Source organism: Pelophylax lessonae (assembly GCF_965119305.1).
Source record: "Pelophylax lessonae genome assembly, chromosome: 5".
Classification (NCBI taxonomy): Eukaryota; Metazoa; Chordata; class Amphibia; order Anura; family Ranidae; genus Pelophylax; species Pelophylax lessonae.
In genome coordinates, this window is record NC_138772.1 from 343,656,048 (window position 1) to 343,677,588 (window position 21,541).

At 44.8% G+C, this 21,541-nt stretch overlaps 1 protein-coding gene across 2 annotated transcripts in view; it reads left to right on the forward strand.

The window, feature by feature from the left end:
* Positions 1–23: 23 nt before the first annotated feature.
* Positions 24–21,541, forward strand: part of KDM1B (lysine demethylase 1B) — a 128,544-nt gene continuing 107,026 nt past the window's right edge. For both annotated transcript variants that reach the window (XM_082258769.1, XM_082258768.1), the window contains exons 1-3: positions 24–195; positions 18,434–18,536; positions 20,258–20,382. In XM_082258769.1, coding sequence (XP_082114895.1) covers positions 18,447–18,536; positions 20,258–20,382 — 215 coding nt within the window. In that variant the 5' untranslated portion in view covers positions 24–195; positions 18,434–18,446. The remainder of the gene's footprint in view (positions 196–18,433; positions 18,537–20,257; positions 20,383–21,541) is intronic.

The window sequence follows — 21,541 nt, forward strand, 5'->3', positions numbered from 1 at the left end:
AAGGCCTCACGGAACAGGGGATTAGGTGCGGCGCATGCGCACTGGCCGTTTTGTTCCGACTGGCTCTTTTGCTGTGGCTGTACTGTACAGAAGACCCTGCAAGAGAGATAACAGGAAGGAGAAAGAACTGGTCGTGTGTGACACCTCTGTATACTCTTCCAGTCCTCCTGTGTCTCCTCATGACACAGCTGCCAGGTGGGGAGCATGCATGAGAACTAGTCTGGGGGTTTCCTCTTCTCTGGGTAGGATATAATGTATACAGGATACCATAAATATATTATAATATACTGTATAAGAGTGGCTGAGGGGAAGGTAGACCTTCTGTGTGGGCTATGGCTGCTGGAGAATTCCATGGTGGAGTTTTTATTTGACCATATTCTGTGTATTACTGGAATAATGTGCTTTTCCATGTTCCTATTCTGTAAAGATGCTCATTGCTGCGTTTTCTGATTTAAAACAAAGAAGAAATGATTTTTGTGTCCATATTTATTAGAGAATGCATTGTGTGGTGCTGCTATTTTCCACCTTTGCTAGATCTTTCACAGTCATATGGCTTCCCAGGGATGACATGATGTCATCGTTGGTGCCCATGATGCAATCTTTAACTGCTTGACCTCTGGAAGATTTACCTCCCCTTTCATGACCGGGTCATTTTTTGCGATACGTGTTACTTTAACCGCTACAGCTCCGGAAGGTCTTACCCACTTAATGACTAGGCCATTTTTTGCGATTCGGCTCTGCGTTAATTTAACGATTGCGCGGTCGTGCGTCGCTGTACCCAAAAACAGTTGATGATTTTTTTTCCCCCACCAATACAGCTTTCTTTTGGTGGTATTTGATCACCTCTGCAGTTTTTAGATTTTGCGCTATAAACAAAAAAAGCGACAATTTTGAAAAAAAACACAATATTTTTTGATCAGGGGGATCAAGGTGATCAAGGGGTTAAGTGTGCTCCTAAATGTGCTTGCTAACTGTGGGGGGCTCTGTGAAAGGCACACCGAGATCGTTGTTTCAGCTTAGCTTAGCTGAAACACACAATCTCTCTGTGCCTTTTTGATAGAAGAGCCGCCTGCTTTGTTTACATAAGCAGGTGGCTCTTCTGTCAGTTTCCCTGAAGATCGCAGGAGGCCAGCGGCGATCGAGCCCTCTCCTTCTGCGATCTGGCGTGATTATGCGCAGCCAAGCCACCCTGCCACAGTAAATCTGCGTGGGGCGGTCGGCAAGAGGTTAAGGCTCAAATTCACACCAATGAGTTTTTTCATGCTTTTTGCAGAAACGCAGGACAATTCTTTTACATGGGTTCCTATGGAACACTTTCACATCAATGCATTTTTGTGCCTCTGCGTTTTTGGAAAGGGTCAGGGACTTTTTTGCATTTTTGGTTCAGTAGACTTCAACGGAGAAGCCGCAGAAAAGCACGTAGTGCATTTTTACTGCAATTGTGACGCAATTTGAATTTTTCAATCTGCCCAACAACGAATTTTCCCCAAAAATAGCACAAAACACGCAAATCTCAACAAAAAGGTAATAAAATTGTGGTATGAAATGCAAAAAGAACAGCAAAAAGCAACATGCATAGATGTGAATGGAGCCTGACAATTGCGCGGTCATGCGACGCTGTACCCAAACAAAATTGATGTCCTTTTTTTCCCCCCACAAATAGAGCTTTCTTTTGGTGGTATTTGATCACCTCTGCGTTTTTTATTTTTTTGCGCTATAAACAAAGCTAAAACACATGATTTCTCTGTACCTGTGTGTCAGAAGAGCCACTTGCTTTGTTTACATAGGCAGGTGGCTCTTCTGTCAGTTTCCCCGAAGATCGCAGAGACCGCGTGCACATAATCACGTAGATCTACGTGATTATGCACAGCTGAGCCGCCTTGCCACAGTAAATCTGCGTGGGGCGGTCGGCAAGTGGTTAAGGCTCAAATTCACACTGATGCGTTTTTTTATGCTTTTTGCAGAAATGCAGTAAAAAAATTTTTTAACATGGGTTCCTATGGAACACTTTCACATCAATGCATTTTTGTGCCTCTGCATTTTTGAAAAGGGTCAGGTGCTTTTTTTGCATTTTTTGTTCAGTAGACTTCAATGGAGGGGTCGCAGAAAAGCAATTTTGCTGCAATTTGCCTTTTTCAATCTGCCCAACAAAAAATTATCCCAAAAAACGCAAATCTCAGCAAAAAGGTAATAAAATTGCAGGTATAAAACGCAAAAAGAACAGCAAAAAGCACTGCAGAAACGCTCAAAAGCAACATGCATAGATGTGAATCGAGCCTAAAGCCTCGTACACACGTACCGATTGTTGGCTGTGAATTTTTGGCCTCCGCCCGATCGGCCGATTATCGGCTTGTTAGTATGATGATTCCGACAACCGACTGCGACTTTTCGGCTGAACAAAATCTGGTGTGCATGCTATAAAATTTTTGTTGGCCGTCAGCAGAACGGCCGATTGTTCGTCAGTCAGTACAGATTTCGGCCGACAAAAATCAGGGCATGCTCAGAGAAGAAGTAAACCAGCACATGACATCACTTCTGCAGTTGGTTGTTGTTGGCCGACAAAATTTGTGTGCAGTCTAGAACACATTTCAACCAACACAACACTGGACAAAAGACGGCCGATCGGTCGGCCAACAATCGGTGCGTGTGTATGGGGCTTTACTGACAATTGCACCGTTGTGCAACGCTGTACCCAAACAAAATTTATGTCCTTTTTTTCCCCACAAATAGAGCTTTCTTTTGGTGGTATTTGATCACCACTGCATTTTTTAATTTTTTATAAACAAAAAAAGACCGACAATTTTGAAAAAAAAAAAAACAATATTTTTTATTTTCCGCTATAAAACATATCCAATAAAAACATGTAAAAAATCAAATTTCTTCAAAAATGTAGGCCAATATGTATTCTGCTACATGTTTTTGGTAAAAAAAAATCTCAATAAACGAATGTTGATTGGTTTGTGCAAAAGATATAGCATCTATAAACTATGGGATATATATTGGAGTTTTTATATATATTTATTTTTTTACTAGTAATATCAGCGATCAGCGACTTATAGCAGGACTGAGATATTGCGGTGGACATTCGGACACTAACTGACATTTTTGACGCTTTGCCTGGAACCAGTGACACTAATACAGTGATCAGTGCTAAAAAATATGCACTGTCACTGTACTAATGATAGCAGGGGTTAAACAACTAGGGCAATAAATCAGTCAATCAATCAGGGTTAAATGTATGCCAGCCATTGTTTTAGTGTACTGTGGGAGGCGCTTTTAGTAGGGGAAGTAATTGATTTTGTTCCCTGCAGGGAAAGAAAATCTATGACTTCCCTGCTGACAGGACAGGGCTCTGCGGCGGTAATTTATTGGCTGACACCTGCTGATTGACACCTGCTGTGTGCAATTACAGCACAGCAAGGTCGCTGGCGGTGTGCATGTGCGCCCCCTACCTAGAAGTGTCAGATCACATATCTAGTACATGATCTGGCTCAGCTGAGCCGCCTTGCCACCGTATATCTATGTTATACAATCGGTGAACATACAGGAAAACATAATGGTGAGTCAATGGAAGCCTCATCATTGGAAGCCTCAGTGAGCACTAGTCCTCACGGTTTGGTTATACTTTTATTTGACCATTAACCACTAATTATCATCGGTGACTCTGTCACCAGATCATTAATTTCAGCAGAAACCTTCCTATGAGTGCTGAGTTTTCTTGTGTTACGTTTTTAGTGTGAGGCCTGCTATCAGGCTGTCATGTACTGTTTTTGTATCTGTTAATATAAAATTTAATGAACAGAATAATAAAAAAAAAACCTTCCTATGAGATTATATTTGCATTTACAGATTTTATGCAAGCTACTTATCTGTAAAATCTTCCTTTGTGTAGACCTCCAAAAGCCCTGAGGCTGCTGCTAAGTGCCACCATCTTGGATGTTATGTCAGCAACTCTAGCAAAGTCAGCGCTGTCACTCTGTAGCAGGGGTAAGCAACCGCAACACTCCTGATGTGGTGAAACTACAAATCCCATCCTGCCTCTGGGAGTCATACCTCTAGCTATTGGGGTCTTGCAATGCCTAGGATTTGTTCCAAACTGCTGAAATGCCAAGGTTGCCTACCCCTGATTTGTAGTATTTCCCTTTTCACCTTCCATGGAAGCTACACAAAAGGTAATGCAGGGAGGTGAGAGGAGGGGTTGAGTAGCTGGGCCAGCACAGAGAGTAATTAGACACTCACAGAAGGGAATAGGGCTATGACTTGCATGGAGGAGGGGGCTCTGCTAGAGAATTGACTCCCCGTGAAGAAGTCTAATATTCTAGCAAGTTCAAAGGCACATTGCAAGTGAAGATAAAATTATTTATGGAAAGGAAAATCTCTGCAAGTAAACAATAAAGAGGAAGTAAACCCATTGTGTCCCCCCCCCCCCCCCCCGAAAAGTAAAAGCATACTGTGCTAGTATGCATCGCATACTATACATTATGTGACACTTACATCCATACGAAAGCCCTTGTCATCCCCGCTGGAGGCCAAATCCATTTTCAGCCATCTTCCTTCCTAGTCTGCAGAGCAGACTCCGGCTATGCTACTGGCCGGGAGCCGCGTGACGTCACTTCCGTGCATGCGTGTGGGAGCAGCCGGTCACGGCACAGGGCTCTGAAGAAACGGCATTGGCGACCTTTCCTTCAGAGCGCTTGCATTGATGACGTCATCGGCGCACTATACAGTAAATATCTCCTAAACGGTGCAAGTTTGGGAGATATTTACAGTACCTATAGGTAAGCCCTATTGTAGGCTTATCTATAGGGATAACTTACAGAGGGGTTTACAACCACTTTAAAGCCCAACTCCAGGCAATTTTTATTTTTCCCATGCAGTGGGGCTGTGCCTGCACAGCATGGGTTACCTGTTCATTTTTGTCTAGGGGTGAATACAGCTCCTTGATACTTCGATCCTCCGGAAAACGTCACTCTCCCACGTTCAACGGTGGACTGTTCCTGGTGTCTTCACGTCCAGAGCCGGTCTATGGGCGTGATGACATCAGGAACAGTCCACAGCAGGAGACCACTGCACCTGGAGGGGGGTTTAATAGACAGAAGCTGAAGGGACTGTTCTTACGTTTGGAGGATTAAGTGAGTATATCTCGGCTTTTCGTACCCCTAGACCAAAACGAGCAGTTAACCAGCACAGCCCCATGGGGTTTTAGCCTTTAAAATACTGAATTTTCCCGTGTGTTTAACTGCAAATTTTCAAGTTTGGTGACGGGATCGTTTTAAAAGATCACAGGTTCAGTTCACAAAGCTTTCACATATAGATATTAATTTTGCCATGTAACTGTCATTTTCTAATCTCATTGGACTCAGCTAAGTAATTCTCTTTTTTTCTTTTTTTTTTTTTTTTTATTAAAAATGGTTATCCTTATGTTAGCTTTTAAAAAGAAGAGGTAGTAAACTCAAGAGCAAACATTTATTTTACTGCAGCTTACCAATCTTTAGATGTGGTGGCTTCATTCATTTTCGTTTTTAGGCTCTTTGCTTTATTTTCACCTGATGATCTGGCCAGTAAGTCTGTTGTTTTTCAACCAAACACATGTTCCTGCAAATGTAGCAGTTATAGCGTTGAGATAATTAATTTACCACTGACAGGTGTGCTTATAATGATCAGCTTTTATTTATTCATGAAAAACTTTTATCCCAAAAAAGAAAAAAATGTTGCTGTAACTGCTTACAAAGGTTTAGCTGGAGTTACGCTTCAGTTTGTTAGTGTATCTAAAGCTGCTAGTGCATCTAACACTCCCCTCCCCACAAACAGACAATGCTGCGGTCTGCTGTGCCCCCTGTGCTCCTTTACCCAGAATGGGGGGCACTCTAATGCAGGTGGCTTGTTACTGGCCAGATTAGTAGGTGAAAACAGAGGAGAAAAAGCCTAAAAAAAAAAAACGAATGATGTCACTACATCTAATGATTGGTAAGCTGCAAAATATTACGTTTTGGGTTTAACCACTTGCCTACCGCTGCACGACTATATACGGCGGCGGTCAGCCCCTCCTGGGCAAAGTGACGTAGAGGTACGTCACTCGCCCACGAGCCTCTAGGGGGCGGGCTCCCACCCCCGCTCGTTCCCTGACATCCCCACGCGAGTGACCGGCGGCTCTGATGTCCGCTGATCACTCGCCATCTCCCGCAGGAGAGGGAGAAAGGCAGACGGCTGATGTAAACACAGCCGTCTGTCATTCTTCCTTAGATCATGACAGAGGCTATGCGATCCTGCTATGTAGGATCGTATGTCTCTGTTATGGTCTAACAAGCCACGCCCCTTGACAGTTAGAATCACGCCCCTAGGGACACACTTAACCCCTTGATCACTAATAAAGTTAACCCCTTCCCTCCAGTGTCATTATTACAGTAACAGTGCATATTTTTAGCACTGAATACTGTAGTAATGTCACTAGTACCCCCAAAAGTGTCAAAAATGTTAGTCAAGGGTCTGATCTGTCCACCGCAATGTTGCAGTCCCGCAAAAAAAATCGCAGATCGCCGCCATTACTAGTTAAAAAAAAAAAAACAATAAAAATTACATAGTGCCGAATCGCAAAATAGGTCCTGGTCTTTGAGCAGCCAAATCCTCCGGGGCTTAAGTGGTTAATAGCGCTTTAAGTCTCATCTTTGTGTGTGTGGTTTTTTTACAGAATGTTTTGTTGAAATGAATGAGGTTGAATTGTGTCCCTATTCACCTCTGAGGAATTTTCTGCTTATTTCCTTTGTTTGACTATGCTGAATCCCATTCTTTGCAGTTGTACCTGTTCACACTTTTATGCTTCGTCGTATGCTCTATGCCAGTGTTTCTCATCCTTTTTCTCTCAAGGCACTCTTTAACCGCTTCCATACAGAGCAGTTAGACCTCCTTCCTGCCCAGACCAATTTTCAGCTTTCAGCACTCTCTCACACTTTGAATGACAATTGCTCAGTCATGCTACACTGTAACCAAACAAAATTTGTATCTTTTTTTCACACAAATAGAGCTTTCTTTTGGTGGTATTTGATCACAACTGGGGTTTTTTTTTTCGTGATATAAGCAAAAAAAGAGCAAAAATTTTGCAAAAAAAAAAACACTTTTTTTTAGTTTCTATTATAAAATTTTGCAAAAAATTAATTTTTCTTCACACATTTGGGCCACAATTTATACTGCTACATATCTCTGGTAAAATTAACCCAAATTAGTGTATATTATTTAGTCTGTGTGAAAGTTATTGAGTCAAGAAGCTATGGTACCAATTACTGAAAATTGATCACACCAGATGTACTGATGGCCTATCTCCTTTGATGGCCCTCTCTTCTTGAGGCCCTGAAATGTCAGGACAGTACAGATACCCCCCAAATGACCCCTTTTTGTAAAGTAGACAGTCCAAGGTATTTAGTAAGAGGCATGGTGAGTTTTTTGAAGTTATAATTTTTTCCCACAATTCTTAGGAACATGAAGAAAACATTTTTTTTTCTTTTTTTTCCCAAAACGTTGTCAATTTATAAGCTATTTCTAACACATAGCATGTACACAGCATAAATACACATAAAACTTTCTTACTACCTATTACACTTTTCAAGGCCCTTGAGCACCAATACAATGGAAAAGTCCACAAAATGACCCCATTTTGGAAAGCAAACACTCCAACGTATATTCTATGAGGCATTATGGGTCCTTTGAACATGTCATTTTTTTTCCACAAGTTTTTGGAAAATGTGGGAAAAAAATAAAAACTTTTTTTTTTTACACAAAGTTGTCAATTTATAGGATATTCCTAACACATAGCATGTACATAGCAAAAATGACACCCCAAAATACATTCTGCCACTCCTCCTGAGTATTGCAATACCACATGTGTGAGACTTTTTCACAGCCTAGCCATATAGAGGGGCCCAACATCCAAGGAGCATCATCATGCATCCTAGCCACTTGCCTAGGCCTATTTTTGACATTTGGTGTTTACAAGCTAAAATCAGTTGTTTTTGCTAGAAAACTACTTAGAACCCCAAAACATTATATATATTTTTTTTTAGCAGAGACCCTAGAGAATAAAATGGAGATTATTGCAATATTTTTTATCACACCGTATTTGCGCAGCGGTCTTCCAAACGCAATTTTTTGGGGGAAAAAATTCACTTTTTTGAATTAAAAAATAAGAAACCAGTAAAGTTAGCCCAATTGTTTTCCATAATGTGAAAGATAATGTTACGCCGAGTAAATAGATACCCAACATGTCATGCTTCAAAATTGCGCACGCTCACAGAATGGTGACAAACTTTGGTACTTAAAAATCCCCATAGGCGACACTTTAAAAATTTCTACAGGTTGCTATCTTGGAGTTACAGAGGAGGTCTAGGGCTCAAATTATTGCTCTTGCTCTAACGATCGCGACGATACCTCAGATGTGTAGTTTGATCACTGTTTACATATGTGGGCGGGGTTTCCGTATGCGTTCGCTTCTGCGCGCGAGCTCACGGGGACAGGGCGCTTTAATTTTTTTTTTTTTTTACTATTTATTTTATTTATTATTTTTTATTTTTACACTGTTTTTAAAAAAAAAAAAAAAAAATTGATCATTTTTATTTCTATTACAAGAAATGTAAACATTACTTGTAATAGAAAAAGGCACGACAGGACCTCTTTTTTGTGAGATCTGGGGTCAAAAAGTCCTCAGATCTCACAAGTACACTAAAAGATAGAAAAAATAAAAAAAGAAATTAAATAAAATGAAAAAAAAAAAAGGGACATTTAAACTGGTTGCTAGGCAACGACGTTTGCCGTAGCTCCGGTCCTCCAAGACCATAGAGTCGAGTGAGGGCAAGCTTGCCCTCACTCGACATCCTGTCTGTGAGGATGTGGGACCGTATCGTTTTCCCCGCTGCCGGCGGGTCCGGTAAGCGGGGAAAAGGGCCAGAATGCGGCGGGAGGGGGGGGCACCTCTTCCGCCACCCCGGAAGGGTGATCCCGCGGCAAATCCGCCACTGGGACCACCCTTATCGGAAAGCCAACCGTCCACCGTTTAAAAAAATACCGGGTTATGGCAGCTATCTGCTGCCATAACACCGGTATTTAGGTTTAAACGGAGGACGTATATAAACCTTTTTGGACTTAGACATGGTGGCTGTATGAAGGGTGACAGGTACTCGGGTACTTTGCTGGGCAGGTGACAGGTACTCTGGTACTGATGAGCAAGTGGCAGGTACTCGAGTACTCCGATAGGCAGGTGACAGGTACTCGGGTACTCTTATGGGCAGGTGACAGGCAGGTGATAGGTACTGATGAGTAGTACTGATACTGATAGGTGATACTGATACTGTAATGATGGGTACGGATGATCAGTACTGATACTGATAGGTGATAGGTACTGATGGGTACTGATGAGTAGTGATGGGTACTGATGAGCAGGTGGCAAGTACTCGGGTACTTCTGGTGTCAGGTACTCTGATGAGCAGGTGGAAGGTACTCGGGTACTCTGATGGGTAGGTGACAGGTACTCGGGTACTCTGATGGGTAGGTGACAGGTACTCGGGTACTTTAGGGTGCACTGTAGTTGGTAACTAGTTGTTACCACAATCTCCTCCTCACACAGGATCAGTGTGTGAGGAGGAGAACACGGTGACAGCTAGTTACCGTGTTCTCTGATGACATTTGTGACCGGCTGTGATTGGACACAGCCGGTCACGTGGTAAAGAGCCAATTTTATTGGCTCTTTACCTAGATCGGGGATGGGCTCTGTCCGAGGGACGAGCCTCGTCCCCGATCGCCGTGCATTAAGGAAGGAATGAGCGGCTCACGCTGGAGCCGCTCATGTGATCGGCTGTGATTGACACAGCCGATCACGTGGTAAACAGCCAATTTCATTGGCTGTTTACCTTGATCAGGGTTGGGCTCAGTCCGAGGGACAAGCCTCACCCCCGGTCGCCGTGCTGCGCCGTCATATGACGTCCGCCCGGATCGAGAAAGGATTTGTGCCGACGTCATTTGACATGACGCGGTACGGAAGGGGTTAAAACTCTGCAAAATCTCCAGGCACCCCATTCTAAAATGTAAAAAAAGTAAACAAATAATTTTTCATATTACTGCAGCATCGACAGACATGGGACACCCAACCTTAGAGGTGATTTAATCTTCCAAAGCAAATACACTTTCCTGACAGACTCCATGGCAGCATACGTATCGGGTTTGGCCCCGCCTCCAAACCTACCCATAGGACCTCACTCCCATAAATCTTTGCTCCTGTTCAGCACACGTGTTCTTTTTTTGTCCTCCAAAGGATTACCTGATATCCTACCTGAAGATGGATTCCGGGTGATGGATGGCTCTACCTGTCGGGTATGGAGCTCTCCAATAAGCCCCAGCTGCTGCGGGGTATGGAGGAGGGGCGAAGATGTAGCAGCCTTGGCCAAAAAGCCCAGCTGCTGCGGGTGGCCGGTACCCTTGAAAGAGATAAGTCCGGTGTGCATCCATCCCTGGTGGTCTGCGGTTCGTGAGTACACTCCATGGCAGCTATGTTATATGCTTATATTTGCCTTTGTTTATATGTTTTTTCTCTTACCTGGTCTTTCCTGCCTTCCCTGGTGGCTAGTGGTCCGGGGCCGGTCAGCGGTTCACTTCCTGACCGGCCGCCGGTGCGGTGCGCTACTGCGCATGTGCGGCGCCTCCAGAACGAGGCTTGGTTCTCGCGCGTGCGCAGTAAGAGCGCGGCGCATGCGCAGTGAGTTGGCGTCGGCGGCGAGCGCTGATGACGTCACCAGGCGCCATATTTAAACCCCAGAACTGTCAGCAGTGTTGTGTTTATACACACTGCTGATACTGGGTGTTCCATACTCCGCATCTGATCGGTTTTTGGACGCCTGCTGTTCGTTGCCGCTCTGCCTGCTAACCTCTGGTTCTTGGTGAGTACTGGCCCCAGTTTGGGAGCCCCCCCCCCCTCCCCCCCCCTCCTCTTTTGCTGGTTTTCTGACATTGCTGTCCGGCTCATTCTTGTAGGTCAGCATCAGAATGGAAGCTACTTTGCCCTCCGGTGGTCAGCCCGCCCCTAACAGGTATTTGGGGCTTCTTAGTGGGGCTGTGGGTTATAGGGGGTGGGGGTAGGAACTCAAGTGTTCCTAGCTTCCTGTCTGTTTTTTCTGTTTTTTCTCTTGTTCACAGCCCTCCTCGTTCAGAGACTAGGCACTCTTCTCAAAGAAGTGAAAGACGCTCAAGCTCTCGCCACCGGCACTCTACAGGAAAGTCCCGTTCGGGCTCACATCATCAAAAATCATCTACTTCAGCCAGCCACGCACGGAGACCTGACAAAGCAGGTTGCAGAGGCTGTGGCGCTAGTGTCCCGGAGAGGAAGCTTTTCTGTGATAGATGTTTCTCCCAGGCTGCGGGAGAAAGGGATACTTCCGATCAGCGCATTGAGGCTTTGGTCAAGAGAGTGGTTAAGGACTCTTTGGCAGAGTTGGGTGTCAGTCGTTCTCAAGACACTGCAACGGCTTCCCCAAGCCCCTCCCCTGTAGCACTACAGGTACAGGAAGATTTCGAGTCAGCCCACACAAGCCATCAGTCGATGCTCTTGTCAGGTAGCGACTCTGAAGATGAGGATCCCTGCTTGGGTTTTGAATATACCTTGGTGCCTTCCCTGGTTAAAGCGGTCAGAGAGACCTTAAATTGGGAGGAGTCAGCTGTTCCCCCTCCCAAGCAGAAGAAGTACTTTAAACAGCTCAATAAGGAGCGTGTTAATTTTCCCTTCCTGGGAGAGTTGGGTGAAATCATCTTGGAGGAGTGGAAAAAGGTGGAACGAAAGAATGCCTTAGTATCCAAGATGGCTAAACTTTACCCCTTCAAAGAGGATGATGTGAAACATCTTGAGTCCCCTCCCCTAGTTGACGCAGCAGTCATGAGACTGGTCAAGCACGTGACCCTTCCCTTAGAGGATACGGTCTCATTTAAAGACCCGTTGGACCGAAGGATGGACTCTGATTTGAAGAGAATCTACCTTACAGCAGGTATGGCCTGTAAGCCAGTCCTGGCTTTGGCTGCTCTATCCAAAGCCATGGAGTCTTGGGCTGATGTGGTAGACGAATCGGTCAGATCGGTTTCGGAGGAGGTGGCCAGAAGCGCTCCAATCCAGGAGCTTAGGCTGGGCGCGTCGTTCCTTGGGGAGGCTTCCATAGACTTGATCCGTCTATTGGCAAGAGTTATGCTGTCCTCGGTCACAGCTAAGAGAGCTCTTTGGCTCCGCCCTTGGGTGGCGGATCCGGCATCAAAGCAAGTTTGGTGCCGTATTCCCTTTGAGGGGTCCTCCCTTTTCGGGAATAAACTGGACGAGGCCATAACCCGGGCTACAGGCGGTAAGTCTGGGTTTCTTCCCCAGGATCGGCGCCAGTTCAACGTCAAGAAAGGACAGCCTACCAGAAAATTTGTGCCTGACCGGGCCAGGGAAGCTCGTTCTTATAGACCTGGTCGGGAGTTCAACCGGAACTGGAGATCCAGACAGTCTTCCAGGAAGACGACAAAGAATGTCTCCTCTGGGGACCGCGAGCCCACTAAGTCCTTTTGAAGGTGGGCCCGCTCAGACATGTCGGGTGGGTGCACGTCTACGCTCCTTCCGACATGTCTGGGCGGCTTCGATTCAGGACCCCTGGGCCGTCAGGACGGTGTCTTCAGGCCACAAGTGGGTCTTCAAGGAGAGGCCAGGCTCAAGGTTCCTGCCTACTGCCATACCATGTCTAGAAGAAAGGCGTCAGATTTTGTTTTCTTACGTCGAAGCTCTCATTGTTCAAGGGGCTGTCATCTCCGTTCCAGAGTCAGAGCGAGGCCAAGGAATATATTCTCCGCTCTTTCTGGTCCAAAAGAAGAACGGATCATGGAGACCAGTAATAGATTTGACCTTCTTGAACAAATTCATAAAAAAAGAAAGGTTCAAAATGGAGACCCTGTTGTCCATACAGCAGTCAGTCCAGCCGGCAGATTGGATGGTGTCCATCGACTTGAAAGACGCCTACTTTCATGTCCCTGTGGACGAAGATTTTCAAAGGTTTCTCCGGTTCGAAGTGGGAGGATTACATCTTCAGTTTATCTGTCTCCCATTCGGGCTCTCAACATCTCTACGGACCTTTTCAAAAATCTTATTGGCCGTGGTAGCCCTACTGAGATTGAAAGGTATCCGTCTTCACCACTATTTGGACGATCTACTCCTGTTGTCCCAAGACAGAGACCAACTATTAGTTCATCTGGAGCAGGTCGTGTCCACTCTCCAGAAGTTTGGTTGGTTACTCAACAAGGAGAAGAGTCACCTGATTCCAACTCAGTCCCTGATCTACTTGGGCGCTCTGTTCGACACAGAGAAGGCGACTATCTCTCTTCCAGAGGAAAAGATAGGGACTCTCCGAGACAGGATTCGCTTTGCCCTCTCATCCTCTCATCTTCAGGCACGTCAATGTCTGAAGGTGATCGGGACTATGGTCGCAGTAGTCCCCATGGTGAAGTGGGCCCTGTGGAGGATGAGACCCTTTCAGAAGGGATTCCTTCAGCAATGGGATACGTGGCATCTGGATCAACGCATCTTCCTAACCCCTTCAATGAGAGCGAGTCTTCCTTGGTGGCTATGCAGAGACCACCTGCTGAACTGCCACTCTCTGAAACCAGCTCCGTGGGTAGTGGTTACCTCGGACGCCAGCAACATAGGCTGGGGTGCCCACTGTCTGTCGGAGGTGGCACAGGGCAGGTGGGAGTTTTCCACTCGAGGAATAGTATCCAACATACTAGAACTCCGAGCAGCATTCCAAGCTCTTCGAGCATTTGCTCACCTGACAAAAGACCAACCTGTCATGCTGCGCCTGGACAACACCTCAGCAGTGGCATACATCAGGAAACAAGGGGGTACACGCAGCTGGTCCCTATTGAGGGAAGTGGAGCCGATTATGTCCTGGGCACAGAAAAATCTCTCGAATCTTTCAGCGGTTTATGTTCCAGGAGTCCAGAATGTCAAAGCAGACTTCTTGTCCAGAGTGGATCTGGACAACAACGAGTGGTCCCTTCACAAGGAAACGTTCGACTGGATCCTAACATTGGGGTTTTCTCCAGAGGTAGATCTCTTCGCCTCCCCCTGCAATCACAAACTGCCGAAGTACTACTCAAGATTCAGAGATCCACAAGCATCAGGGATAGATGCACTCTCGGATCAGTGGAGATTCCACAGGGCATACGCCTTCCCACCAATTCCGATTGTGTTGCAGTTCCTTCGGAGACTCAGGTCGGAGCCAGTGGAGGTAGTGGCGGTGATTCCCTTCTGGCCGAACAGGCCATGGTTTCCCCTTCTGACACTACTCAGTGTCCAAGATCCAATCCCGCTACCCTTCAGACCGGACCTGTTGTCCCAGGGGTCTGTACTCCATCCATGCCCAGACCGTTTACATCTCAAGGTCTGGATGTTGAGAGGAGGAGGTTACAGGCTTTAGGCTGTCCAGAAACGGCAATCTCGACATTACTTAGTGCTAGAAGAAGCTCAACGAACAGGGTGTATCAGAGAATCTGGGAAAATTTTCTGCACAACTGAATACAAGGCCTGATCCTCAATCTTCAATTAAGATCCAGGATGTATTGAGCTTTCTCCAATCAGGACTGGATTTGCCTCTGTCAGTGAGTTCGCTCAGAGTCCAGGTCTCGGCTATTTCTGCTTTTACAGGGATCTCCTGGGCCACTCATGCCCTAATTCGTCAGTTCTTCCAAGGGGCAGTGAGAATCAGACCTCAGAGAAAACCCAGGTTTCCCAAGTGGGATCTGCCACTAGTTCTGGATTTCCTGGCGAGTCAAATTCAAGACATGTTTGATTCTTTGACCATAAGAGAGCTTACACTGATAACAGTGTTTCTGGTGGCTATAACCTCAGCAAAAAGAGTGTCGGAAATTGGGTCCTTTGGGACACAAGAGCCTTTCTTAACCTTTTTTCCTGACAGAGTGGTGCTCATCCCCATGCTGGATGCGAGACCAAAAAGGACCTCTGTCTTCCATGAAAACATAGAAACAGTATTACCAACCTTTAGACAGGAAGAGGAAGAATCTTCGGTTCATCCGCTGGATGTTGGAGAGTGTATTAAGAGATATTTAAATGCCACTTCCTCTTTCAGAAAATCAGAACATCTTTTCGTTACCTTTTATGGAAAAAACAAAGGTTCAAGAGCCTCGACGAGATCCATTTCCTCTTGGATCATCCAGACCATCCAGTGGGCTTATAGGGCTAAGGGCTTGACCCCTCCAGCAGTAGTTACAGCTCATTCGACGCGGAGCATCTCTACCTCCTGGGCAGTATCCAGACATGTGGCTCCTGAAGTCATTTGCAGAGCAGCATCGTGGTCCTCTATTAACACTTTCTTATCCCATTACTGTGTTGAGCCAGCGGCTCTTTCTTCTGTGAATTTTGGTTTGCAAGTCCTGTCTGTTTGACAAAATGCATTAAAACTTTTCTGTTCAGCACCTGCCCACCCTGTGTGTACGGCGAGTTATTTCCCGATACGTATGCTGCCATGGAGTCTGTCAGGAAAACGGAAAATTTATATCAAATACTTACCGTAATTTTCCTTTCCTGATGGACTCCATGGCAGCAGGAGTTCCCTCCCGGATTTCTGTGGAGGATAGTTACAGAACACGTGTGCTGAACAGGAGCAAAGATTTATGGGAGTGAGGTCCTATGGGTAGGTTTGGAGGCGGGGCCAAACCCGATACGTATGCTGCCATGGAGTCCATCAGGAAAGGAAAATTACGGTAAGTATTTGATATAAATTTTCCGTTTTTGTACACTGCTACTGATTAGTATTCCAGGGTTTTTTTTCTCTCCCTCATTCAGCTAATGTGACCCTAGTGCTGACAGGGAGGGCAAGGGGAGGATCAAACAAGGATGCAATGCAGGCGTCCTACTTCCTCCTTATCTGATTACATTATTGGTTGTTACCACACCAGTGGCTACAAGGTTGTAATGCAGGGATGGGGAACATTTTTTCTGCCAAAGGCCACTTGGGTATTTATAAAATCAGTCGGGGGCCGTACAAAATTAGCAACTAAAAAATGTGCCTGTTATAGACTAGTTGGTGAAACATTTAATTAACTCACCCCTAATGTGATGGCTGCAACTGCTTCTCTTTGGTGAGATGTGTGATGTTAGCTGGTATTGATGATGTTGCTACTCGCAACTGCTTTTCCAGGAGCGCAGTCGACTCTTTGTGGTGGTAAGTTTTAAAAAGAACTGCTGGTGGGTACTGCTGGTGGGTATAGCTGGCTGGTACTGCTGGCTCAGGTTGGTACTGCTGGCTTGTACTGTGCTGTGGGTACTGCTGGCTCAGGCTGGTACTGCTGTGGGTACTGCTGGCTCAGGCTGGTACTACTGTGGGGACTGCTGACTCAGGTTGGTACTGCTGGCTCTGGCTGGTACTGCTGGCTCTGGCTGGTACTGCTGTGATTACTGCTGGTTCTGGCTGGTACTGCTGGTTCTGGCTGGTACTGCTTGCTTTTGCTGGTACTGCTGACTCTGGCTGGTACTGCTGGCTCTGGCTGGTACTGCTGTGTGTGCTGGTGGCGGGAAATGCTGGCTAGGAGAAGTTTAGCGGCGCCGCGCTGGATAAAGAGGCAATGTTTCCTGTATTGGTCACAGGCGGAGTGCATTTGATATCACTCTGCCTGTGACTCACTCAGACTGTCAGAATGGAGCCGGAACTATACAGGAAGCATCGACTCCGTTTTTGACAGATCAGCTGAGAGACACAGACTCAGCTGCACGTGGTGCCGGACCAGATGACTTCACGGCCCGTGGCCCATAAGTTCCCCACCCCTGTTGTAATGGGTGCACAGTGATGTGTAATGAAGACAGCTTCAATCCACCTGCTTGTTTGTATGCAATTTTTGGGCACCTTTTTGGCATTTTGCCCTAGGTGAAAAAAACCCAAAGGCATCCTGGTTGAAAAAGGCCACTTTATGCCCTACCCGCAAAAAAGTACATGAGCATTTTTGGCGCTTATTCAATGTTTTTTTATCCCATAGTCCTTAATCTGTAAGTGCCGGTTCACACTGAAGCGGCACGACTTCGGGGGCGACCTGTGAAGCCGCGTGCACCGCGACTTCGGCGCGACTTGCACGGACTTCATAAAATCAATATCTATGCAAGTCGTTCCAGGTCGCCCCGAAGTAGTACAGGACCCTTTTTCTAAGTCGGAGCGACTTGTGTCGCTCCTATTAGAACCGTTCCTGTACCACACAATGGACCGCGACGGTGCACGACTTGTCAGGCTGACCAAGTCACCTGACAAGTCGTACTAGTGTGAACCGGCACTTAATGTGTGATACACAATTAAAGTGATACTAAACACTGTTTCATTTACATTGCCCCTTCTATTTCTCTGAATGGATGATGGCACTGTAATTATTATTAAAATAATAAAAAAAAATCTACCCTTTTCCTAATTGATCTAGCTGTCACATGACCCAGATCATTCCCAGCCTGTCTGCAGGGAAACATAAGCACGAGGAACTTTTAGTCCTCTGCTGCTGGTCACATGTTTAAAATATAAAAAAAAGCAGTTTGGAATACAGTGTAAAAATAAATAATTTAAATCAATAAACTGTTTTAAATTGTCATACAAATATTTATTTGAAATCAAGTCTTTGTTTTATTTAATTTTTTTAAACAGGTGTGTAAAAATATGAGTGAGCGCTCCAAACAAGGAAAAAAAACAGCTAGCACAAAGTAAGGTAATCAGCCAACCTTATATGCAGATATAAAAAGTGCACCGCTAGGAAATTCTAAATACAAATAATAGCATGCATAAATGAAATGCTGGAATTCATAATCCTAAAATTAAAAAAAAATAACGTAAATATGACCAATAGTACATTAAGCAATTTACATGGAAAGTATAAAAAAATGTAGTAATCTCACTCCAAAGGCTACTGATCTGGCTCATGGACTTGGTGGCGTGATGTCAGCATGTACAGGCCCCACCCAGCACGTTTCGTGCGCATACACCTCCTCAGGGGACCCGCCTCTGCCTTTTTTTTTTTTTTTGGCAAAAGCATGGTGTGGGTGGATTTTTGCCAGTCACTAGCTGTGTCATGCCTCTCCAGCCTGTGTCTTAGAATAAGAGAGAGGTGAAGTCTCCATGAATCTACATGTAATATCCCACTCCCATTGTGTTTAGCCGGTAAGTGAACATGGAGGAAGTTTTTGGTTGGTGTCAGGAAAACTTGTCAGAAGTGATTCATGTTGATAGCAGAGGAATGAAGCAGTAGACTCTTCCTGAAAAGACAAGTACACACTATAGTATAAAGGGATATGCTTTGTTCATATTTCATGTCTGAGGTTTACAACCGTTTTAAACAGCATGATCTTTAATGGCAAGTCTTTTGATAATTAATAATGTATTTTTTAATATTGCAGGTAACTTGAAAGTATGTCTGGAAATAAAGGCAGAACAAAGAAAAAGCCAATTGCAATCGACACTTCGAATGACAGCCTTCCTGTACGGTCTTCAGTGCGGCAGGTATCAAGTCTTTAATGCTGTTCAGTAAACTATATGTGAGCCATTAGAAATCCATTTCTAGCAGTGATCTGTACTCACCAGTACAGTAATGTGAATTGGAAGGATACTGTTACACAGTATCATGTTGCCGATGTTAGGTTGGTAAATACTATGTTAACTTTGGAAACATTCCCCAATGAACCCACGAATCAGTAAGCACATGAACAACAGTTGTTGTCTGAATAGAGCAGAACTTGTTACTTGTGGGAAATGTGTTCTGGTTAATTTCTATTAAAGCGGTTGTATACTCAGAAAAAACAAAAACAAACCCTGCAGGACAAAGGCATAATGAGCTAGTATGCGATCTAGTATGCATCGCATTCTAGCTCATTATGAAATACCGTATTTTCCGGCGTATAAGACGACCCCCCTAATTTTCATCTACCAGTAATACTTATACTTAGGTTACCTTGGAGATATTATACTCGGCGTATAAGACGACCCCCCATTTTTGGGGGATTTTTTTGAGGTTCAAAAGTAGTCTTATACGCCAGAAAATACAGTACTTACCTTAGAACGAAGCCCTGGCATGGTAGTCTGGACAATGGATGAAACATGTAATGCATGCGCAGAGAAAACAGATGTTATTTGGATGGTTTCAGAGGTCATTGTCTCCTATCTGAATCTTGAGAAAGAACACTGTTGGGTTGATTTACTAAAACTAGAGAGTGCAAACTCTGGTGCAGCTGTTCATGGTAGCCAATCAGTTTTCTAATTTCAGCTTGTTCAAATAAGCTTTGACAAAAAAAAAACTGGAAGCTGATTGGTTATTAGAAATAGTAAAAAAATGGTGTGTTTGTTCAACCTGTGAGATTGGTTTGTATGCAAAACCAACAATAATAGTTTATTTTAACAGCAATAATATAAAGCACCTGCCACCGTTCATGCCCAAAAACCATTAATCTGTTTGTCAGTCTATTGCTGTAAACATAAAAAAATCTTTTAAATAATGTGAATCACACAAAAATAGGAAAAGTCCACACAATAAAGTCCAAAATGAAATAATAATTTGATGTGTATGGGTAATATGTAGCATACCAGAATGTTTGTCAGTGAGCCTTGCCTAATGTAGTTTACACTTAAAGAATAAGTTTACCTTTTGAAAAAAATAAAAATAAATACACATTTTTTACAGGTTAAAAAAAAATGTGCATTTCTTAAATATCATCATGTCGCGGGTGCAGTGCCAGGCTCTTGCAGACTCTCAGTACAGATGTCTGCCCATAACTCCTGTATGGGCAAACAGTTACTGAGTTGCAGGAAGATCAATGAACCACAGGAGCACTCATCAGCACCCTCGAAGTTCATTGAGAACTACAAGCTGTAAACTGCAATGGAAGATGGTACTTGTAGTCTGTTCGTTCTCAGGAAACTATTAATGAATAATGTGGCCATGTGGGGGGAGCCTGGCACAACCTCACTGTTTTCAAATTGTGACAGCGGGTATGGGAAGATCCCCCGCCCGCTGTCACAGGGAAGGGGGGGATTGGGGGAGGAGCGGATGCTGAACATGTAACACCTTAAATACAGATGTAACATGTTCAGAAAGGTGAATTTAACCTTTAACACATTTATATATTTTATATTCATTCAGCAATAAATTATATCTAGAGGTAATCTCCTTATTGTGAACACTTAGTATATGTAACATGTACGTTCATTTTCTATTCTCCTGTGTTCAGGTGAAGAAGAAGGCAAGCGATGCACTAGATGATGATGAGGATTTCTTAGAGAAGAAATACAGGAAATGTGAAAAGGCAGGATGCACAGCAACATGTCCAGTTTGCTTTGCTAGTGCTTCTGAAAGGTAGGCAGATGTTTGTTTTTATGTAGGCTTTTGTGATTGAATGTAAATGAGTATTTACCATTTGCAGCCAGCGGGTGGTGAATATGATACAACAGAGCCACCTAATTACCAGGCTGATTTTCTGTCATTCTGTGAATAGCTTATTCGGGGATTGTGCTTGTATAGCATATATGGTCGGATACACATAGCTGAATGAGGAAGGAAATATCCCTTGTTTCCCTTCTTTTCTCCCCTATCCTCAAAGAGTTTGGACACTGTACTATTTCCTGTTTATAATAGTGAACTTTCATTCCTCGGGAGTAACCCAAGAAGTGTTTAGGATTGCTTATGGGCATGCGTGTATCCCTAAAAGTGAGCCTAATGTGAATGAATTTAGCTCAACCTTCACATCCTATTAAACCGTTGTTAATTTGGAATTCTGTCCAACTTAGCTAAACAGAGAGGTGTTGTATATCTAATATAATATATAAGACAGCCCTCAAATTTTCCACTCGCCTGCTCGCTCTTTGTGAGCATAAAATAAATGAGGGCGAGTTTGGGGCTGCCTCAAGAGCCGTTCTCCCACCAATCACCCAGGGGAAGAGAAAGGAGAGAAAGAGGAAAGCCGGTAAGATAACCACAGAGCTGTAACAGCTTTCATTTGTATTGCCAGGTGCTCGCCATCGCACACAGCACCGCCTCCTGGCCTGGCTCCTTTAATAGACAGAACACTGGTCCAATGCTGGGACGTGTAATGTCTATCATAGGAGCCTATCCAGGAGGCGGAACTGTGTGTGATGGCGAGCGCCCGACAGTTCAAATGAAAGCGGTTACAGTGGGGCGATCCCAGCTCTGTGATTATCCGGCCGGCTTTCCTCCTCCTGTCCTCTCTCTTTTCCTGCACTGGTGAGGTTGCATTGACGGGCACAGGTGAGGTTGCATTGACGGGCACAGGTGAGGTTGCATTGACGGGCACAGGTGAGGTTGCATTGACGGGCACAGGTGAGGTTGCATTGATGGCACAGGTGAGGTTGCATTGATGGGCACAGGTGAGGCTGCATTGAGGGGCACACGTTAGACTGCATCTATGGGCACAGGTGAGGCTGCATTAATTCGCACAGATGAGGCGGCATTGATGGGTACTGATCAGGCTGTATTGATGGGCACAGGTGAGGTTGCA